This window comes from Linderina pennispora (assembly GCF_002104995.1).
Source record: "Linderina pennispora strain ATCC 12442 chromosome Unknown DL89scaffold_14, whole genome shotgun sequence".
Lineage (NCBI taxonomy): Eukaryota > Fungi > Kickxellomycota > Kickxellomycetes > Kickxellales > Kickxellaceae > Linderina > Linderina pennispora.
In genome coordinates, this window is record NW_024468262.1 from 558,949 (window position 1) to 575,934 (window position 16,986).

At 56.5% G+C, this 16,986-nt stretch overlaps 8 protein-coding genes across 8 annotated transcripts; 3 read left to right on the forward strand and 5 right to left on the reverse strand.

Moving 5' to 3' along the window:
• Positions 1-74: 74 nt before the first annotated feature.
• On the reverse strand, positions 75-1,310 carry DL89DRAFT_260041 (mitochondrial carrier; the record flags this gene model as incomplete). The annotated part of the gene is made up of 4 exons (XM_040885741.1): positions 75-408; positions 437-978; positions 1,073-1,159; positions 1,188-1,310. The coding sequence occupies 4 exons, from the start codon at positions 1,308-1,310 to the stop codon at positions 75-77; spliced, it is 1,086 nt and encodes a 361-aa protein (XP_040740907.1).
• A 433-nt stretch (positions 1,311-1,743) lies between these two features.
• On the reverse strand, positions 1,744-4,948 carry DL89DRAFT_260042 (glycerophosphocholine phosphodiesterase; the record flags this gene model as incomplete). The annotated part of the gene is made up of 2 exons (XM_040885742.1): positions 1,744-3,629; positions 3,703-4,948. The coding sequence occupies 2 exons, from the start codon at positions 4,946-4,948 to the stop codon at positions 1,744-1,746; spliced, it is 3,132 nt and encodes a 1,043-aa protein (XP_040740908.1).
• A 1,447-nt stretch (positions 4,949-6,395) lies between these two features.
• On the reverse strand, positions 6,396-7,963 carry DL89DRAFT_324851 (ATP synthase F1, gamma subunit). Its single transcript, XM_040891490.1, has 3 exons — positions 7,856-7,963; positions 7,670-7,747; positions 6,396-7,574 (listed from the first exon to the last, which is right to left on the reverse strand). Exons 2-3 carry the CDS (start codon positions 7,717-7,719, stop codon positions 6,746-6,748), a joined length of 879 nt encoding a protein of 292 aa, XP_040740909.1. The 5' UTR covers positions 7,720-7,747; positions 7,856-7,963; the 3' UTR covers positions 6,396-6,745.
• A 157-nt stretch (positions 7,964-8,120) lies between these two features.
• Positions 8,121-8,896, forward strand: DL89DRAFT_269965 (OPA3-domain-containing protein). The gene is made up of 2 exons (XM_040888502.1): positions 8,121-8,209; positions 8,289-8,896. Exons 1-2 carry the CDS (start codon positions 8,158-8,160, stop codon positions 8,867-8,869), a joined length of 633 nt encoding a protein of 210 aa, XP_040740910.1. The 5' UTR covers positions 8,121-8,157; the 3' UTR covers positions 8,870-8,896.
• On the reverse strand, positions 8,882-12,029 carry DL89DRAFT_269966 (PigN-domain-containing protein). Its single transcript, XM_040888503.1, has 12 exons — positions 11,901-12,029; positions 11,846-11,876; positions 11,783-11,815; positions 11,663-11,755; positions 11,615-11,635; positions 11,453-11,593; positions 11,047-11,425; positions 10,980-11,025; positions 10,868-10,958; positions 10,643-10,840; positions 9,318-10,528; positions 8,882-9,295 (listed from the first exon to the last, which is right to left on the reverse strand). Exons 1-12 carry the CDS (start codon positions 11,942-11,944, stop codon positions 8,977-8,979), a joined length of 2,607 nt encoding a protein of 868 aa, XP_040740911.1. The 5' UTR covers positions 11,945-12,029; the 3' UTR covers positions 8,882-8,976.
• Positions 12,030-12,062: 33 nt separating this feature from the next.
• Positions 12,063-13,527, forward strand: DL89DRAFT_260046 (zf-DHHC-domain-containing protein; the record flags this gene model as incomplete). Its single annotated transcript, XM_040885743.1, has 2 exons — positions 12,063-12,162; positions 12,284-13,527. The coding sequence occupies 2 exons, from the start codon at positions 12,063-12,065 to the stop codon at positions 13,525-13,527; spliced, it is 1,344 nt and encodes a 447-aa protein (XP_040740912.1).
• Positions 13,528-13,677: 150 nt separating this feature from the next.
• DL89DRAFT_62064 (uncharacterized protein) lies at positions 13,678-14,636 on the reverse strand. The gene has a single exon (XM_040891884.1). The coding sequence runs from the start codon at positions 14,377-14,379 to the stop codon at positions 13,828-13,830; it is 552 nt and encodes a 183-aa protein (XP_040740913.1). The 5' UTR covers positions 14,380-14,636; the 3' UTR covers positions 13,678-13,827.
• Positions 14,637-14,934: 298 nt separating this feature from the next.
• On the forward strand, positions 14,935-16,798 carry DL89DRAFT_269968 (uncharacterized protein). Its single transcript, XM_040888504.1, has 5 exons — positions 14,935-15,690; positions 15,716-15,988; positions 16,044-16,471; positions 16,506-16,530; positions 16,568-16,798. The coding sequence occupies exons 1-5, from the start codon at positions 15,155-15,157 to the stop codon at positions 16,605-16,607; spliced, it is 1,302 nt and encodes a 433-aa protein (XP_040740914.1). The 5' UTR covers positions 14,935-15,154; the 3' UTR covers positions 16,608-16,798.
• The last annotated feature ends 188 nt before the right edge of the window (positions 16,799-16,986 follow it).

Here is a 16,986-nt window from a genome sequence, read left to right on the forward strand (position 1 = left end):
AGTTTAATGAAAATAAGGAGAAACACCGTCTGCTGCGGAATTTCACAAAGTAAGCCAGACGCAATCAAGCCGATTTACTCGTCCTTCTTGGGGGCAGCGGCGCCACCGGTGGTGGGCAGACCAGTCTGGACCTTGAACGAGTCATAGATGAACCACTGGAGGGCAGTGAGGGTACCGATCATGAAGATACGCGGGCCGAGACCAGCCCAGACGCCGGTGAAGCCCAGGTCCTTGAGGATGCGCATGGCGATGGCACCAGTGCTCTCACCCTCAGCCTTGGCAACGTTGTTGAGCTTCGACACCAGGGTGTCGGCGGGGTGCGACACGATGGCGCAGAAGATACCGGCGAAGTAGCCAGCGGCGGCGGTGACACCGAGCTGCTCAGGTCTTGCTGTACTGCTCCTTGGGCTTGCTGAGGAGGTTCTTGTAGATGAACTCGACGGTCTTCTCGAAGGTGGCGAACTTGACCATGGTGTACGGGATCTGGCGCATCCACAGAGGAGCGAGACCCTTGTAGAAGCCGTTGATGCCCTCAGCGGCGTGGATCTTGCGGACACCGCCCAGGAAGCTGGTGGCGAACGGAGTGGCCGAGGTCTGCATCTTGACCTTGAGGGCCTCCATCGGGCACAGCATGATGTCGGCGATGAACTCGGCCGAGGCGGACGCACCCAGGAACAGGAAGGTCTTGTACTTGGCAGCGTTCTCGGCGCCAACGACGTTAGCGTACAGGTACTTGAAGTACTCGTAGAAACCGTACTTGCCCATGCCCTGCAGCGAGTAGCCGATCAGAGTCGGGGCACCGCCAAGGAACAGACCCTTGATACCGTTGGCAGCAGCGACCTTCTTGAAGCCGTCAAAGATACCGTTGTACATCGACTTGTTGACCTGCATGCGGCACTTGAGCATGTCGACCGGGGTCATCGTGTAGTGGGTCAGACCGCAGGCCAGGACACCACCGGCGGCGCAGGTGTAGAAATACTATCGGTAGAGATAAGGTGCATATCAGTAAGAGCGATCTTTCGTCCGATTTCCTCGTGCGCACTGGCTTCATGCATTATCGTAATATCCACACTGTTGGTCTAAGGTGGTTGCTGTGCGACACACGCTTCTGGTTACCCCTATAGGGCTTTGAATTCGCCTCAAGGTCCTTGCCGCGAATCTGAATCAGACTTCAAAAGTGTGCTTACCTTGGCCGAGTTAACCTCGATGGTGGACTGGGCAACGAAGGGCTTCTTCTCGACAACGGACGAGGCGATGAAGGGCTTCTGGGTGGCCTTGAAGGCGCTGAGAGTCTCGGCAGAAGGGAACATGGTTCTACTTTTTACGTCTATTACCGGCTAATAGGAGGTATAGGAGGGTGGTGAAAAAGAGGTGTAGAGAGTAGAGATACGCCGAGTCGTGCAGTCTCGGCTACTAGATATTTAAGGGGCGGAAGCGATTTCTCTGACTGGTGCGCGCTTGTGCCGCGGAGGAGCGAAGATAGCGACCAGAAAATTTTGGGGCAAGTTTTTTGTTGGCGGCTCGTTTGTGACGGCTTTTGATCCCGCCATCCACCGGGCCGGCTCACACATGCAGAGCGAGCCGCGCCCCACCGGGCCGAGCGGGTCTCATGCCCAACATGCACTATAGGTGCGCACACCCCCTCCAGTCGCTGCAAGCACGTTCGCTGGCCATATGCCGCAGACGTGGATGCAGAAGTGGCAGCCCGGAATTATGGCGCTGAAAAGAAAGACATGTCTGAAATTAGATGTTCATATGTTGACTGGTGGGAAGGAAAGTACATTCAGCGGCACCCAGGCAAAGCACTCCTAAGCCGTCTGCACAGCAGCAGCGGCCAGTCGCACCTTGTCTGTAATGACGATGTCGACGCCCGCGCTCTTCTGGATCAGTACCATCTCGCGCCTGTTGTTCTGCCGCCCATACGTGGCCAGAGCCAGGTTGTTGCGACGCACCATGTGCGCAACCCTGGGCGACTCGACGATGGGCGCAGCGTAGGTGACGATTCCAGCCAGACCCATGCGGCGGCACAGCCTGACGGCGGCTACCAGGCTGTTGCACCGGGCATCGGCCATCGTTGTACGGCCGGCGTCGGTCAGGAACATGATCGGGAAACTCGCCGTCGATCTTGTGCGCCAGCAGCAGACAGATGTCGGGGTGGAACGAGGTAAACACAATCGGGCGACGCTCGGGCCTCTCGCCATCGCTGAACTCGGCCAGCGACTGCTTGGGTAGCGACGGCGTGTGCTTGAACACGATATCAAGGATGCGATCAACAAACTGGTTCATCTCAAAGTTGGTGTCAATCCCGGCCTCGTCCGCCTCGTCTGGCATCGGATATTTGAGCTCAATATCAAACCCGACGCTCTCTGGCAGCGACTCGAACAGATCCTCCAGCGTAGCAAACGGTGCACGCACAGTATCGTTAGAGTTTGCATGCAGTGCCAAGCTCTGCCCAAGGCTATCAATATTGCTGTGCGAGCGTGTGCGGGCCAGCGACTTGCTCTGCGGGCCATACGACATGAACTGTTTCAGCGTCAGCGAGTTGACAGGCACGTCAAGCCCAGTCTCGGTCACGTTCCAGTCGTGGTATATGACCGGCACCATGTCGCGTGTCAGCTGCACGTCAAACTCGACTGCCATTGCACCATCACGCACTGCCTGCTGCATCGACAGGACAGTGTTCTCGCCCAACTGGAGGCTGAAGGCGTTGTCGACAGGAGAAAAGTTCTTTCCTGAGCCACGGTGGCCGTAAACCAGCGTAGCCCCATCCTGGCGCCATGAAAGAGAGTCTGCCACCCTCTCGGACAGCGATGATCTCCGGGATGCCCCTCCAGGTCCGCTGGTGAGCTCGTCGCCATCGCTGCTGGTCCGGCTACTGCTGCCCAGGGATCTGGGCTTGTTTTTGCGCTTGCTATTCAGTTTCCCAGCTGCACTGACCTGCTGTAGATGCCCATCTTCGCGCCCAAAGTTTGGATGCGAATACGGAGTCGCTACCACAACCTCAAGGTGCACCTCGCCGACAATGGTGCTGGATGTGGTTGACAGGAGCAGGGAGTGCATGTAGCCGCTGCTGTTGCTGACACGCATTGGCGCAGGCTGCTTTGCTAGCGTCTTGGAATCATCCGGCGGGCAGCTGGCCGGGACTGTCACGGCGCTGTGCGCAATCACCTTTTGGTCGCTCGAATACGGCAGAAGCGCCTGGTCAATCAGTGCAATCAGCTCCAGTTTCAGCACAAACCGGTCCGGGTACACAGTGTAAAAGTGGGCAAACGGCTGCCATGCACCAGCACTGGCAGCAGCTGGGTTCCTAAGCATGGCATCAACGTCGACAATCCAGCCATTGTCGTTGTTCTTCTCCATGCCCTGCTCGGAATCGACACGCAGCAAAAGGTGTGTCGACCGCGGCAGATCATTCTCATCGAGCAGGCTGTTCAGTGCCTCGGTGTCGAAGGTGATGGGTGGCATGGCTGGGAATCTGCGTGTGTCGTTTGTGCCCAGAGTCACAAAAACCGCATGGGTCTCGGGCGGCGTCCCAGGCCCGCCATTCACGGGCACAATCGCGGGAATCTGCATGCCCGCATCTCCTGCATCAGACAACGCAGCGGCCGGAGTTGTTGCGCCAATGAGGACTGCAGCACACTCGACAAACCCCAGGTAATTTGAAATGTCAAGAGGCGTCAGCCCGCCATTGTTCCGCTGCACCTGCCTTGAAGGCTGCTGATGCACTGTCGGCATTGTTGCTGAGCAAATGCCGAATGACCTCAGCCTGGTCGTTGAAAGCCGCCAGATGGAATAGTGAACACTCGCCAGACCTGGCCAGATCGCGCTCCAGTGCCTCCTCAGCCGTGCTGCGGGTAGCGCCATCGGCCACGGCCAGCTTGGCACATAAAAGGTCCAGCAGGGGCAGGAAGCCATTGAAGACTGCAAGGCGCAGTGCCAGGGACAGCTTGTCAGGGAACTGCATCATGCGGTCGACAATTGGGACAAGGCACTCGATGTGCTTTCCTGCTGATGCCAGAGCCGCAGCATCCACCAGAGACTCGCACACAGCGTCGATGCCAGACTCGTCAACGATATACTTCACCGCGCCCACGTTGCCGCTGCGGGCAGCCAGGGTCAGCGGTGTGTGTCCCAGAATATCGGGCGTAGCCAGCGGCGGCAGCCGGGTTGCCTCACTCTGCGGACGCACGTCCTGGCGGTCCAGATAGTTCATGCGCTTGAGCCACAGCAGATCGACAGGCGCGATAGCCGCATAATGTAGCGCGTTGCGGCGGCAGATATCGGTAGCCTGCGTGCATGAGCGCTGGCCCGGCTTGGGGCTCGTGACTGGGGGCACATTCTCCAGCCAGGAATCCAGCTTTTTCCCCTTGGTGCGCTCGGTCTTAGCACGCTCGACCACATAGCTAGTGCACCAGTGTGTTGGGCTCGGCGCAAAAACAACATTCCCAAAATTGCGCCAGGAAATACCGCTGTCGGCCGGCTGGACATTGCCATAGCTGATGTCGTTAGCGCGGAACCGGGCACGCGTGATAGCACCAGATATCGCCATGTGCCATGGCCCTAGGCTACGCAGGTAGTTTGTCGGGAACACGCTGTTGCGCGAGCTGCGCCGCGGGTTATCGGATCCTGGCATGTTGGGACGGACATACACATTCCACTCGCGCTCGATAAGCCAGCCGTAGCGAATTAGGCACTGCAGCGTGTTCTCCAGCTGCTCCATGAACGAGATGATCTGTGTCACACGGCTTCTCGACGTCATCGTGTCGACAGACTTTAGGTATGTCGACACCTTGCGCGCCTCGATCGCCAACTCCTCCGAAACAACCATGGTTGCCTTGACGACGCTCTCGACAGCAAATACAATATCTACACGCAGAGTGCAGTCGGTGGTTGGCTGAGCAGGATGCAAAGAGCAAAAGAGCAGTGCCAGAAAATAAACGGCATGCATTGGCTTGCATTAATTGCCACCAGGCAAAATAGAGAGGGAAAGCGTCGTATGGCCAAGTAATGTATTCCCCCGGGTATCTGAATACGCTGCATCACCCCGGGTCCCAGCGGTGCCTCTGCACCCTCATTATTAATTGCGCTGCAATTGGCTGGGCAGCGGCAGACACGCGCCGCCTGTCGTCCAAATAAGGATATAGTGGTTTTTGCTCATGTCACTGTGCACTAAAGGTCCGCACAAAGGAAGGGGACGGGCTGTGTGATGAAGATATGCCCGGGTGCAGATCATTAATTACTTGCCTTTATTGACCTCGGATATGTCCAGCGGATACTTTTGCAACGACAGCCGACGCATCGCTATCAGCCGCTCGAATTCGAGCCTACAAGTGCCGAAAACACGAAACCCAGAGATGTGAGAACCATGAACGCGGTTTGACAGGCAGCCCAAAAAAACCCAAACATATAACCACTATTGCACGGCAGACTCGGTGCCGCACATGCACAAGGTACATGGGAGCCATGCATATGCCTAAAAAGTTGGGAAAAAGTTGCCGAGAACAAATCGGACACTTGCCTGTAGAAGCGCGGGCCCAACGAGTAGTAGTCGAATTTCGTTGTCATGGTGAAAAGCTGAGGTTCAAACGAGAAACAGGCGTAGCAGCTTGTTTGTTCCCTCAATCGAGCTGCTCACAGATGAGGGCAGGCAGAAAGGCTCCACAATGTGGGAGTCTACTAGGAGAGGAGACTCTACGTGTGTGCACTTTCCCAGTGTCCAGAGTAGCAAATCCGGTCCCACAGGAATGGGATATTGGCAAGCAGGTCCTGCCGCTGGTATAAAAGTTGATCGGCTGCGGTTTGCTCTTACACGGGGCAGATATCCTCATCAAATTGCCTTCTGAAAACGTATGTGTGAAGGCCGTGTCGACGCTTGTTGCTCGGGAGAAATAGAGTAATAAAACAATACTTGCAAAGACGGAAAAGTTGGGCTGGCATGGAAAGAGGAAAAGGGGAAACAGAGGCAGAACTGGCTCCCTTTATAGACAACAGGATGCTGGCCGACAGAGCAACATGCATCGGTGAGGTGGAAAAGCATTGCAAACCCCCGTGCCAAAAAAAAAGGCCGGCCAATTTTTTGCTAGCCGCAGATACAGGGTAAGCGAATCCTGACTTGCTGCCTCGAATAAAATGCACATACCGCTCAAACACATTTTGCGTGTATTTACCTTATTGTCCTGCTCCTCTTCTGCCAGCCCACTCCATGCTGTTCAGTGCGCGGCAGCCATTCCGCCACCCCTGCCTGCCTGCCTGCCTGCTTGCCTGCCTGCCTGGCTGAGTTTAGGGGCAAAGAAAGCCACAGTGACCACTGCCGAGTCTACCACCCTGCTCCATGTCGCATTTACATTATACGCCAGTTTTTTTACACGGGGCTGAATCGAAAAAGTGATAATGTAACGCATGTTGATATACACGGTTTCTCTCAGCATAAACTCCTCCAATTGTCCTTGCAGCCCACTCACCGCGCAGCCCAACCCCAATGTACGCTGATGCACTTTTCGGCATAGGCAGCCAGGCCGCATCGGACGGGTACCCGGAAACAGGAGTCGCAATTGTGCCGCCTGGGCATGCCGCCTCTCCATCACCTACTGACCCGGGGTAAACCCTGGCAGGGATAAACTAGTGCAAATACAGGGGGAGGAGATAGAGCATTTCCGGATTTAAAAGAGACTCCATGTTCCAACAGTGAAAAACAGAGACGTAAAGAGGATAAGGAGACATTCAATGCATCGCACGCACACAGAGCTTAGAGAGCAGAGGCACCAGTGATAATGTCGATGAGCTCGTTGGTAATGACGGCCTGGCGACCACGGTTGTACTGCAGAGTGAGCCTCTGGATCATGTCGCCGGCGTTCTTGGTCGCGTTCTCCATGGCAGTGCGCTTGGCAGCCATCTCGGAGGCGTGGCCCTCGACAAGAGCCCAGTGCAGGTTGTTGGCGAACAGGAACTCGTTCAGGTTCTCGAGGATCTCGTCCTGGACCTCGTAGGCGGCAAAGTTGGGAGCCTCAACGATCTGGGCAATCGGGAACGACTCGATCGAGCCGGTCTCGAAGGCAATGGCGCTGACAAACTGGTTGTACAGGATCTTGGCGTTGTCGAACTCGATCGACTTGTCGGCAAGGATGGTGCTGGCAATGGCCGACGTCTCGTCAAAGGTCGGGATGGTCGAGCCCAGCTGGTTGAAGTTGTAGCGGATGTTGTTTGCGTACGCACGCTGGATCTGGACCTTGGCCTTGTCACCGAGGATAACCACCGGAGTCTCGGCGTTCTCGGCCAGGTACCGGCGCGAGGCACGCGACAGCGACGAGTGAATACCACCGCACAGACCCTTGTCCGACGACGCAACCACCAGCAGCTCCTTGGCACCCTCAGCCTTCTCGACACCGGACTGCTTCACAAAGTCGTTCGACACCTGTCCGTACGCGCGCGCAACGTTCATGGCACGCTGGGCACGGGTCGTCTTGGTCGACGCAATCATCTTCATCGACGCCGTGATCTTGGAGATGTTGGTGACCGACTTCAGGCGGACCTGGATCTCCTTGAGCGTGGCCATGTTACGAGACTGACCAGCGACCCTAAAAATGCGAAATGTGTTATTGGTCTGAGTGCGACTGGCCTCTGCATTGAGTCCGGCAATTTGCTGAATTCAGCGTCGCCCTTGCAAACTTACTTGAGAGTGGGGGCCGCGGAGCGGGTAGCGATAGCCGAGCGAGCAAACATGGTTTTCGTTTCCTTTACAGCGTTCCTTCTACAAGATTATGTGTGAATCAGTGGGTGCTATCCGTGAAATCACTGTGCGTGCGCGCTTGTTGCTTCTGGCCGACGAGTAGATAGTCCAAAAAAGCTGAATCCTCACCTTCGATTGAGAGAAATAAAAAAGAAAAATAAGGAGGAGGAAGAGCTAATTGCGCGAAAAGTGCAAATGCGAAGGCTGCTTCGAGGTATTGGACCGCGCTGATAGCACTCGGCAAAGCCTTGAAATTTCCACACCTGGGCACGCTGGCGCGATCCGAGATAGTGGTGATCCTAATCCACCCGCGGTAATCGTGACTTTTGTTTTGATCCGGCTGCTCAATGCGCTGACCTCAGACTTGGATGCCAAGGCTCGCAGCACTTCTCACCTCTATCTGCAACCAACATATTGCCTTTTAGTTTGAAATGAGCTCGTTTAAAGTTGCGTCGCTGCTGTTCCGCACCCTGTCCAAGCCAGGTACACACCCACCATAGCACCACAGATATTGTAGTCGCACCCGCGGTCACTACCCACTTAACACAGTGTTTCCATTTAGTTGCCAACGCGCTAAAGACCCAGGCCAAGGATCGTGAGATCTTCCGGTCCCTCTGCATCAACGTCGCACAAACAACGCATCGCATTGAGATGACATGGAAGATGAAGGTCCTGGGCTACCAGCCCGAGCGAATCCGCCCGCTCAACGATACACGGGCTGTCGATGCTGGCGCAAACTTTCTCGGCGAGGCATTCATCTTCAGTGTGGCCGTATCGCTGATTTTCGCCGAGCAGCTGCGCAGCCGCAACCAGGCGAGAAAGCAGCGCAACGCCGTCGATGACAGGCTCGACAAGCTGGAGATGGAGAGTACCGGGGCGAAAGAGGAGGTTCAGAGGCTGAGGGAGGAGCGCGATTTGCTGAGAGGAGAGATCGATGGACTTGCACAAGAGTCGGCAGCACTGGCCGATGTTCTGAAGAAGGTGCTGGGCAAGGAGATGGATAAGTGGAGTGCCGAGCACGGGCACTTGACAAAGCGGGTCGGTCAGGACGTGGTTGAGCGGTTCACCAACGGAGAGAACGTCGATTCTGCGATCCGGGAAATGGTGATTAGCACACCGGCGACACCAGCCGCATCAGAGTGACAATGGTTTATAGACGCCTAGTAGCTGTTATGTTTGTTTAAAGAACTCATATGTAGAAACGCAAGGCAATGGAGAAGACGCTCTAGAGATAAAACAGTGATGTTTTTCTACCGCTCCTTCTTTGTGTTGCGCACTGGCACCGTCGGGATCAGCACACGGCCGACCAGCACATGGCTCATGACGAACAGCACGATGGTGAACAGCACAAACAGTCCCGAGATGCAGAAATGGCTGATGCTCATGCCAATATCGAGCCAGCTGCCGTCGTCGCTGACCAGGAAGAAGAAGTTGACTGTCATGACGTCGGTGGTGCTAAGCACAAACAGGAACAGGCTGAATGGCGGTAGCTCCAAGCTGCGGTTCAGCACACCAAAGACTGCGGACACGATGAAGAACGGGATGACGATCTTGAACAGCAGCAGTGTGCTCATCATGAACGGGATCAAACACGGTGATCAGGCGATACACCGAGTCGATCGAGAAGGAGGCCAGCGAGGCTACATTGCCAGTGCCGAAGAACGCGACGTTGACAAAGAACAGGAACATGATGCCGGTGCGCATGTCGTCGATGCCCAGGTTGCGTCCGGCAGCGAATGGCGTCGAGGATTTGTGCATTGAAATGCCCTTGCGCGGCGACAGCTCCGACAGCCGCGTCTGCTCCTCGGGCGCCAGCAGCTGGTTCTCGGCCTTCTCGTAGTATAGGGCACGCTCGATCGATAGCCACAGGAACAGAACGATCGAGTATGAAAAGTAGAAGATGCTTTCATACGAGATGGTCAGCAAAACAAACGGCGTCGCAAACGACAGGTAGATGGTCACCAGGCGGTGCACAAAGTGCTGGTCGCGGACACCCAGGTTCAGGCGCGTACCCTGTAGCAGCGGAATGCCGGTGGCCGCAATCAGTATGGCCCAGCATGCGAGCTGGTGCATGCGCGGCAGGCGCTCGCGCTTCTCGGTCTCGATCGACGTTATCGGGCCAAGGAACGTGGCCACCCCAACCAACAGAGTCTCAAACAGGATCATGGTCTTGTCGAAGGCAATCGAGTCGCGGGCCCGGCCGCTTGCAGCGCCCTCAGGCGGCAGCACAAACGAGTCGCTGTAGAACCAGGCCACGACGCCGCTGATGGTGATCAGGGTGCCACCAGCGACCACCAGGCCCAGATGGTCGTTGCGCTCGACCGGCAGCAGAGTGAAGACCGAGGTCAGCAGGCAGAATGCCACCCAGGCGCCAAGCAGCTTGGCGTGTTGGCGGCGGAACTTGGCTGACACAGTCAATGGCAAAGCCAGTGCCAAGAGCCCAAAGGCAACCGAGTACACACGGCGGTCAAAGTATGCATAGACCAGGCCCTCAAGGATCAGCACGTATATGGCCGTAAACGCAACTGGGCGCCAGCGCTTGCTCATCCGCAAGTAGTGCATGACCACCTCCTCGATCAGCGGTATCTGCATGGCAATTTCAGTCCAAAAGTACGTGGGGAATGCCACGTATGCGTAGTACATGGCCGGCGAGTGCTGGCGGTAGAACACTGCCGAGAACAGCAAGAAAATGCACAGGCCCAGCACACCGATTAGCCAGGCATTGGCCGAGCGGTGTGCACCGGAGTCGTGGGCATGGTGACTGGGCGTGGCAGCACGTACGCCTTGAAAATAAACAGCAGGCTGAACAGAATCCACCCCAGGTACCCCATAGCCACGATCGAGCGCAGCAGCAGCCAGTCGTAGCGCTGGAAGTACCGCAGGCCCTCGAGGCATCGGTTGTTGAGCAGCTCACACTCGGCCTCGGCATCCCGGTACCGGCGCATGTCGATAAAGCGGTTGATGCGTGCCAGCGCCTGTTCGGGCGAGTTGTTTGTGTCGTGCATGGGTGCGTAGGGCGTGAAATTCATCTCTGTCTGCTGCTTCTGATCGTGCTTGACGTCGGTACTGCTCCAGGATCTGTAGCGAGTTGGCCAGTGCAGCGCGGGCGCGGAACTCTCCGCTCGTGTCCAGATAATCCACCGGAAGAGTGCCAACCGAATTGAGCGGGAAGTTAAGACCAATCAACGATGTCATCAGCGGTGCAATATCGGCTTGCTTTACATCCATGCGCCTGTACCGGTCCAGTCCCCACGGCGCCGAGAACCCGTCGTGTCCAGGGGCGACTTGGCCATCGGCCACTGGTCGAGTGTTGGTGACACCAGCGCCCCACGCAATCAGCGGGGTGCGAGTGTTGTCGGGATGTCCGTCGCCATGGGCGCCCCGGTCATTCATGCCATGGTCGGCCGTGAACACATACGCGGTCTGTCCGTCGTTGCCGTAGAACTTGTCAAACTTGTCAACCAGCTTCTGGATCCCCTGGTCAACATACCGGATGTTACCCAGATACTCTGGCGAATACGGCTTGAAGCCGTGGCCGTTGGTGTCGATGCCAAGCAGATGGAAGAAGAACACAATCTGGTCCTCGTGCATCTGCGCATTGAGCTGCGATCCGACGACCGAGGCATCCGCAAAGAACTCGTCTGTCTTGTCAAACACCCAGCGATCCAAGCGGTCTCCGTTGCCCGAAAAGTCTTCAAACTCAGGCGGGTACATGTATGTATCGACGCGGTCCTTGTCGGATGCGCCATGGGCAAACATGGGCAGGATGTCCGGCGATCCGAACGACCATGTGTGCCGGCTCTCGTTGAACACCGAATCGAACTCGACTGGATTCATCTTCCATCCCTTGGTAACTGCACTGACGTCCTCGTAAAATCCAGCGATCACTGCCACGTGTCCCGGGCGGCTCTCGGTCGGCACACGTGTGTGCGACACACCCCAAGATCCCTCGGTCTTGAGCTTCTGCATGAGGAACGGCGCCAGGACCTCGGTTGCGTTGGACGTCTGGTTATAGTAGGGCTCGTAGATCTTGTCGGCACGAAGCCCGTCGGCTACAAACAGCACCAGGCGCTTGGCTGGCGGTTTCAGCTCCACTTTGTGCGGGGTCATTCCGTGGACCAGAGGCGAGCGGAAGTAAATGTCGAAAATGCTCACCAGGTATACGACATGAAACAGCACGCCAACGAGCAGTAGCCCATTTCGAGTTGCCGGAATCATGGTGCTGCTGATGAGAGGAGGTATAAAAGGTATCTGTAAAGAAAGGCGAGGGTGCGGAAGTAGAGCAGCAAGCCAAAGCAGAAACCGCGAGGTTGTGTGGTGGATCGGCTTGCAAAGAATGCGTGCGGAGGATTCCTGTGCGGGAGACGAGTGGGGGCGAGCCAAGCCGACTTCGCGGGAGCACCGATCTCAACGGCCCATCCAGTCTTGTGATGGGCGTGCGTGGGGCGTGGAGGGCGAGGGAAATCTTTTGAAGGCGCTCTGCACACCTCCCGCCTTGCACACCAGGCCTTGTTCTGCTTCTCAGGAATCAAGACTCTCCAATTGACCTATTTTTAGTTTGCACTTCAATTCAATGTCCGCTAGACGAGCAAGGCGTGTACGCGGAATTCGACGTTGGGAAGCTGTACGTCTACGGCGTGTCGCTGCTGATCGGGTTCATCGGCTACTCGAGCCAGATATTTGTGTTCTGGAACTACCTGGGCGGCTTTTCGCCCAAGACCGTGGCCGTACTGGGCATATTCAACATTTTGCTCCACCTGCTCTTCTACAACTACTATCTGGCAGTGTCTGTTCCGCCGGGCCACGTTCCAATCGGCTGGGAGCCGCCGCGCGACGGCGCCAACGTCTACGAGCTGAAGCGCGACACGCTGAAGCCGCGGTATTGTCGGATCTGCAAGGGATACAAACCGCCGCGCACGCACCACTGCTCGGACTGCGATAGATGTGTACTGAAAATGGACCACCACTGCCCGTGGACCAACAACTGCGTCGGGTTCTACAACCAGCCGCATTTTTTGCGGTTCGTGTATACGGTTGACGTCACCTGTGCTATGGCCTTGGCGATCCACACGCTGCGCATGTACGAGCTGGTGCTCGACTCGATGAACGGCACGTACTATGTGCGGCAGCCGACGCAGACCGAGGTGGCATTCCTGATCATCAACATGACGCTGCTGTTCTTTGTGCTGCTGTTTGTTGGCATTCTGAGCGGCTACCACCTGTATTTGGTCGGCGGCAACACAACCACGATCGAGGCCCGTGAGAAGGAGCGCGTCGCAAAACTGGTCCAGAGCCGCAAGTGCCAGCCGACGCCATACCCTTACAACCTGGGCATTGTGCGCAACTTCAAGTCGGTGTTTGGCGACAGCCCCTTGCTGTGGTGGGTGCCAAAGCAACTGTCAGGCACTGGCCTAGACTTTGCCATCCGCGACGGCCTGAAGCCGCCTGTTTACTGGCCACCACCAGGATACAACCGTGAGGTCGGTGATCCGCTCAAGGTCAAGCAGGGCTGCGATTCGTCGCGGACCGTGTTCCAGAACGACGGCGTCAAGGTGATTTCTGAAATTGACGACGACGGCGAGATGGTGATTCGCCAGTACAACAGGACGCAGGATCCGGCCGCGCTGGAGTGTGGTGGTGAGGTCGGCAACAACAAACAGAACGGAGGCATGCTGACCGGCTTCTTCGACAGCGGTCGTGACGACAAGAGCGAGGGCGAGGATCCTGGATCTTTTGATGAGAGCTCGGACAGCGACGACGACATGGAGAACCTTCCCCAACAGCGTCAAGAACATCTATGAGCGCGAGACACCAAGCTCGTTTGCTAGCGGCGTCAGCATCCCTGGTGGTCGACAAGCAGCAACACTGCAAAAGCGCAATGTATTCGCTGCTGGTCGAAACACCTCTACATACGCAGATCGGGTTTCTGACTATACACAGTCAGGCGGCAACGATGGCGAGGAGGCTGACGACGACCTGGATGAAGACAACACGCCGCTGCTGCGTGTCATGGGCAGGAAGGGCAAGAAGCACGCGGCAAAGGCACAATAGAGTCTCGATACATATACCCTCTCACTGTTTATTTCTACCACACGTCTCTTCTACCCGATATACTTTGAGCTGTAGTACACCTTTTCCAGGTCCCGGACTGCCAGATCCAGCGCCGAGTTGAGCTCCTCGACACGCTGCTCAGTGATGTGCCTCCGCTCATCCAGCTTACCGCGCCGCCGGGTAGCCATCTCTGTCAGGGCCGTCGCATCGTTGACCAGATACGCACGCTTGATATCAGTAACCATGCCCAGCAGTCCCTCGATGGTCCGGACCATGGTCGCTACACGCGTCTGTGCACTGTACGCCTCCTGTGCAACACTGTATTTGTCTTTGCTCTGCGAGTCCGACTGCCCGCGCCACCCCGGGTGGTCATCGTCGTCCATGCCGGCTGAGGCACCAAGTCGTTGCCGTGCAATCGCCGTGCCTTCGCTGTTCTGGATCTTGCTGATGGCCAGGATTTCGCCAAACGAGTTCATCAGCTGCTCGATCTCGCTGTCTAGCCGCTTGTTCAGCTGCTCCTCAGCCAGCTTGGCGCTGTTGCTGACCAGGTGCTTCTCGCCCTCTTTGGCCGATATATCGTCTGCCCGCGCGCGTCTAAACATGTCTGAAGCTTTTTAATACTGTGCCAAGTGGATGGATATTGCAGCAGCCGGTGTACCTTGCATGATATTGGTGAGGCTAATGGCAACTGTGTTATGGTCGATTGATTTATTCCAGCTGTTACTACTCAGCGCTCAACCTCCTCCGGGTTATGCCTGCCTGCCTCTTTGCTCTGTCTCTCTCTCATAGCCTTCTCAGAAGCAGAGTGACGCGTAGTTGCGATGAAGCTCGCTGAACGCACCAGCTCTGGCCACATTCGGCTCGTTTCTGCTGCATATGCATTCCGCTGTGGTCCTCAGCACAGCTTTTATGGTCTGTAGCAGGTGCTACCAAGCGTCACCTTGCCGCAACCACTAGCCAGTAGCAGACTGCGGCCTATACCACTCAATCGCAAGTCACTTGGCAGTCCTTCTCGGCCCAGGAAACGCAGTGCTTATTTTGCGGCAGATAGCAGGCAGCGGACCTGGGCCTCGCCCCGCACTTTTTGGCCAACCAACATGCCGATGGCTTTTGGCTCTTCTGCCGAATTGCCCAGCCGGCATGTGGCCTCATGGTGCCAATAGCCGATTGTTGTCTGGCTGATGATGTGAAAGGATTCTGGCGTGCTCTCCCTCGCCGTGCCTCTCTTTCTGGCTGCCGACAGATGAGAGAGATTTTGTTGTCGCCTGTCCTATCGCAAATCCTTCGCATTTTTCCATCTTGGCTCCGCACTTTGCTCTAGTCGCTATTTTCCGCACCTCCCTTTTACTCTAGCTGCCGTGCACTCACTCTGCAAACATGTCGCGAACAGCCTCGCTTCTGTCAGTGGCAGTCCAGCTGGTGCTACTGCACACCCTGGGCGCGACCGCCCACGACCACCACGGCGCCAACATGAACTTTGACACAGGCGAGCCTATCGATGGCATACTCAAGGCTCACATCCTGCTCATGTCGGTGGCCTTTGGCGCCCTGTTCCCAATTGGCATGATTCTCGGTCTGCGCAAGAACCGGTGGCACGTCCCGGTGCAGTCTCTGGGCGGCGTCCTGGCGATTATCGGGTTCATCCTCGGCCACTCGCACAAGGGCCGGGCATTCAAGGAAAACGCCCATAGCAAGTTCAGCTGGTTCATGCTGTGGCTGCTGGTCGGGCAGCTTGGTGCTGGCATCTACCTCAAGCTGCACACTGAGCGGCGGTTCAACGACCGGCTGCGACCGTTCATCAAGATTGCACACAAGATCATGGCGATCGTTATGATAGTTTCGACATATGTGCAGGTTCTGCTAGGCGCCGTAGCCTGGCTTGGCTACTGCTACGACGGGATTCTACGGCCAGTGTCTGGCGCATCTGATCATGGGCAGCTCGTTCCTGGCGTACGGCGTGTGGCTCCTGCTGCTGGTGCGTCTTGCTGCGCCCTGGCTGGCAAAGTTTGGCCGGTCCCCGGAACTGTACGACAGCGCGATGATCATGGTGTGGGGCCTGGTCAATACCTTTACTGAGCATGGGTTTGTCGAAGAGGCGCACGGCTGGTCCCACAAGGACTTGCAACACACCAGCCTGGGCGTGATCTGGTTCTGCGGCGGACTGCTGTCGACGTACATGCTGCGCAGGGCTGGCCCGTCCGAGCGCTCGATGTTCCCGGGCATCATCCTGATCTTTACGGGCTGCGCCATGGGCGCGCACGAGCAGGACACCTGAGTTCTCGACCAAGGTGCACTTTGTCTTTGGTCTGTCGCTGGTGCTGGCGGGCTTGATGCGGTGTATCGAGATCATGCTGATCACTACTGGTCTTATCAAGACCGATTCCAAGGAGCCCAACCCGTTCCAGTACATCCCCGTGTTCTTCCTGTGCCACTCGGGTGTTATGTTCATGTCTGCCAACCGTGAGAACGTGGCCGCCATGATCAACATCGGCATCGATATTGGCACTTTCTCGCTGGGCTTCCTGTCCATCACCTTCCTTCTCTTTTTCTATGCGTATTTCCTGATGCAGCTGTTTTCAGAGCTCAGTAGCCATGGCTCAGGCTCGCTGCCGGTCACCGATGATGGCATTGCGTACCACACCGTGGGTCAGGTCGCAGAGATCCGCAATGGCAACTACGGCAGTGAAGAGACCGGTCCGCGATGTGCATGTTCTGTTCGACGCCGGAGACGAGGACGAGGAGGATGCGTTTCGGTATCCGTACGCGCCGTGATGCCCGGTCGTCGACCAGCGATGAGATCGAGATGAGTCCGATCCAAAAGTCTGAGTAAACCAGAACCACCAGTATCTCTTCTATTTTCTCTAAACCTCGCAATCCCAACATCATTATTTTTTTTGGTATGGCTGAAACTAGCACATGTGGGGCGGAGAGAGGGATAGACAGAGACACAATGTGGGGGTACTGGTGCAGCTGTGAATGCAAACCCTTCTGTCCAATATAAGAGCTCCAGCTATCTATGCCCCGCGTCTTCTTTCACTCCTCCACATCCAAGACCGACTGTTTCTACGTGACACACGGTCCAGCGCCCTGTTACTCCTGCTGCTCATTGTCTCTGGCTAGCTGCTTGGTAAAACGGCCGTCAAGGCTGGTTGGCTGGGGAAAGAGGACGCAGATGACCAAAGGACAGCCATGCCAGCGCTGAATCGGGT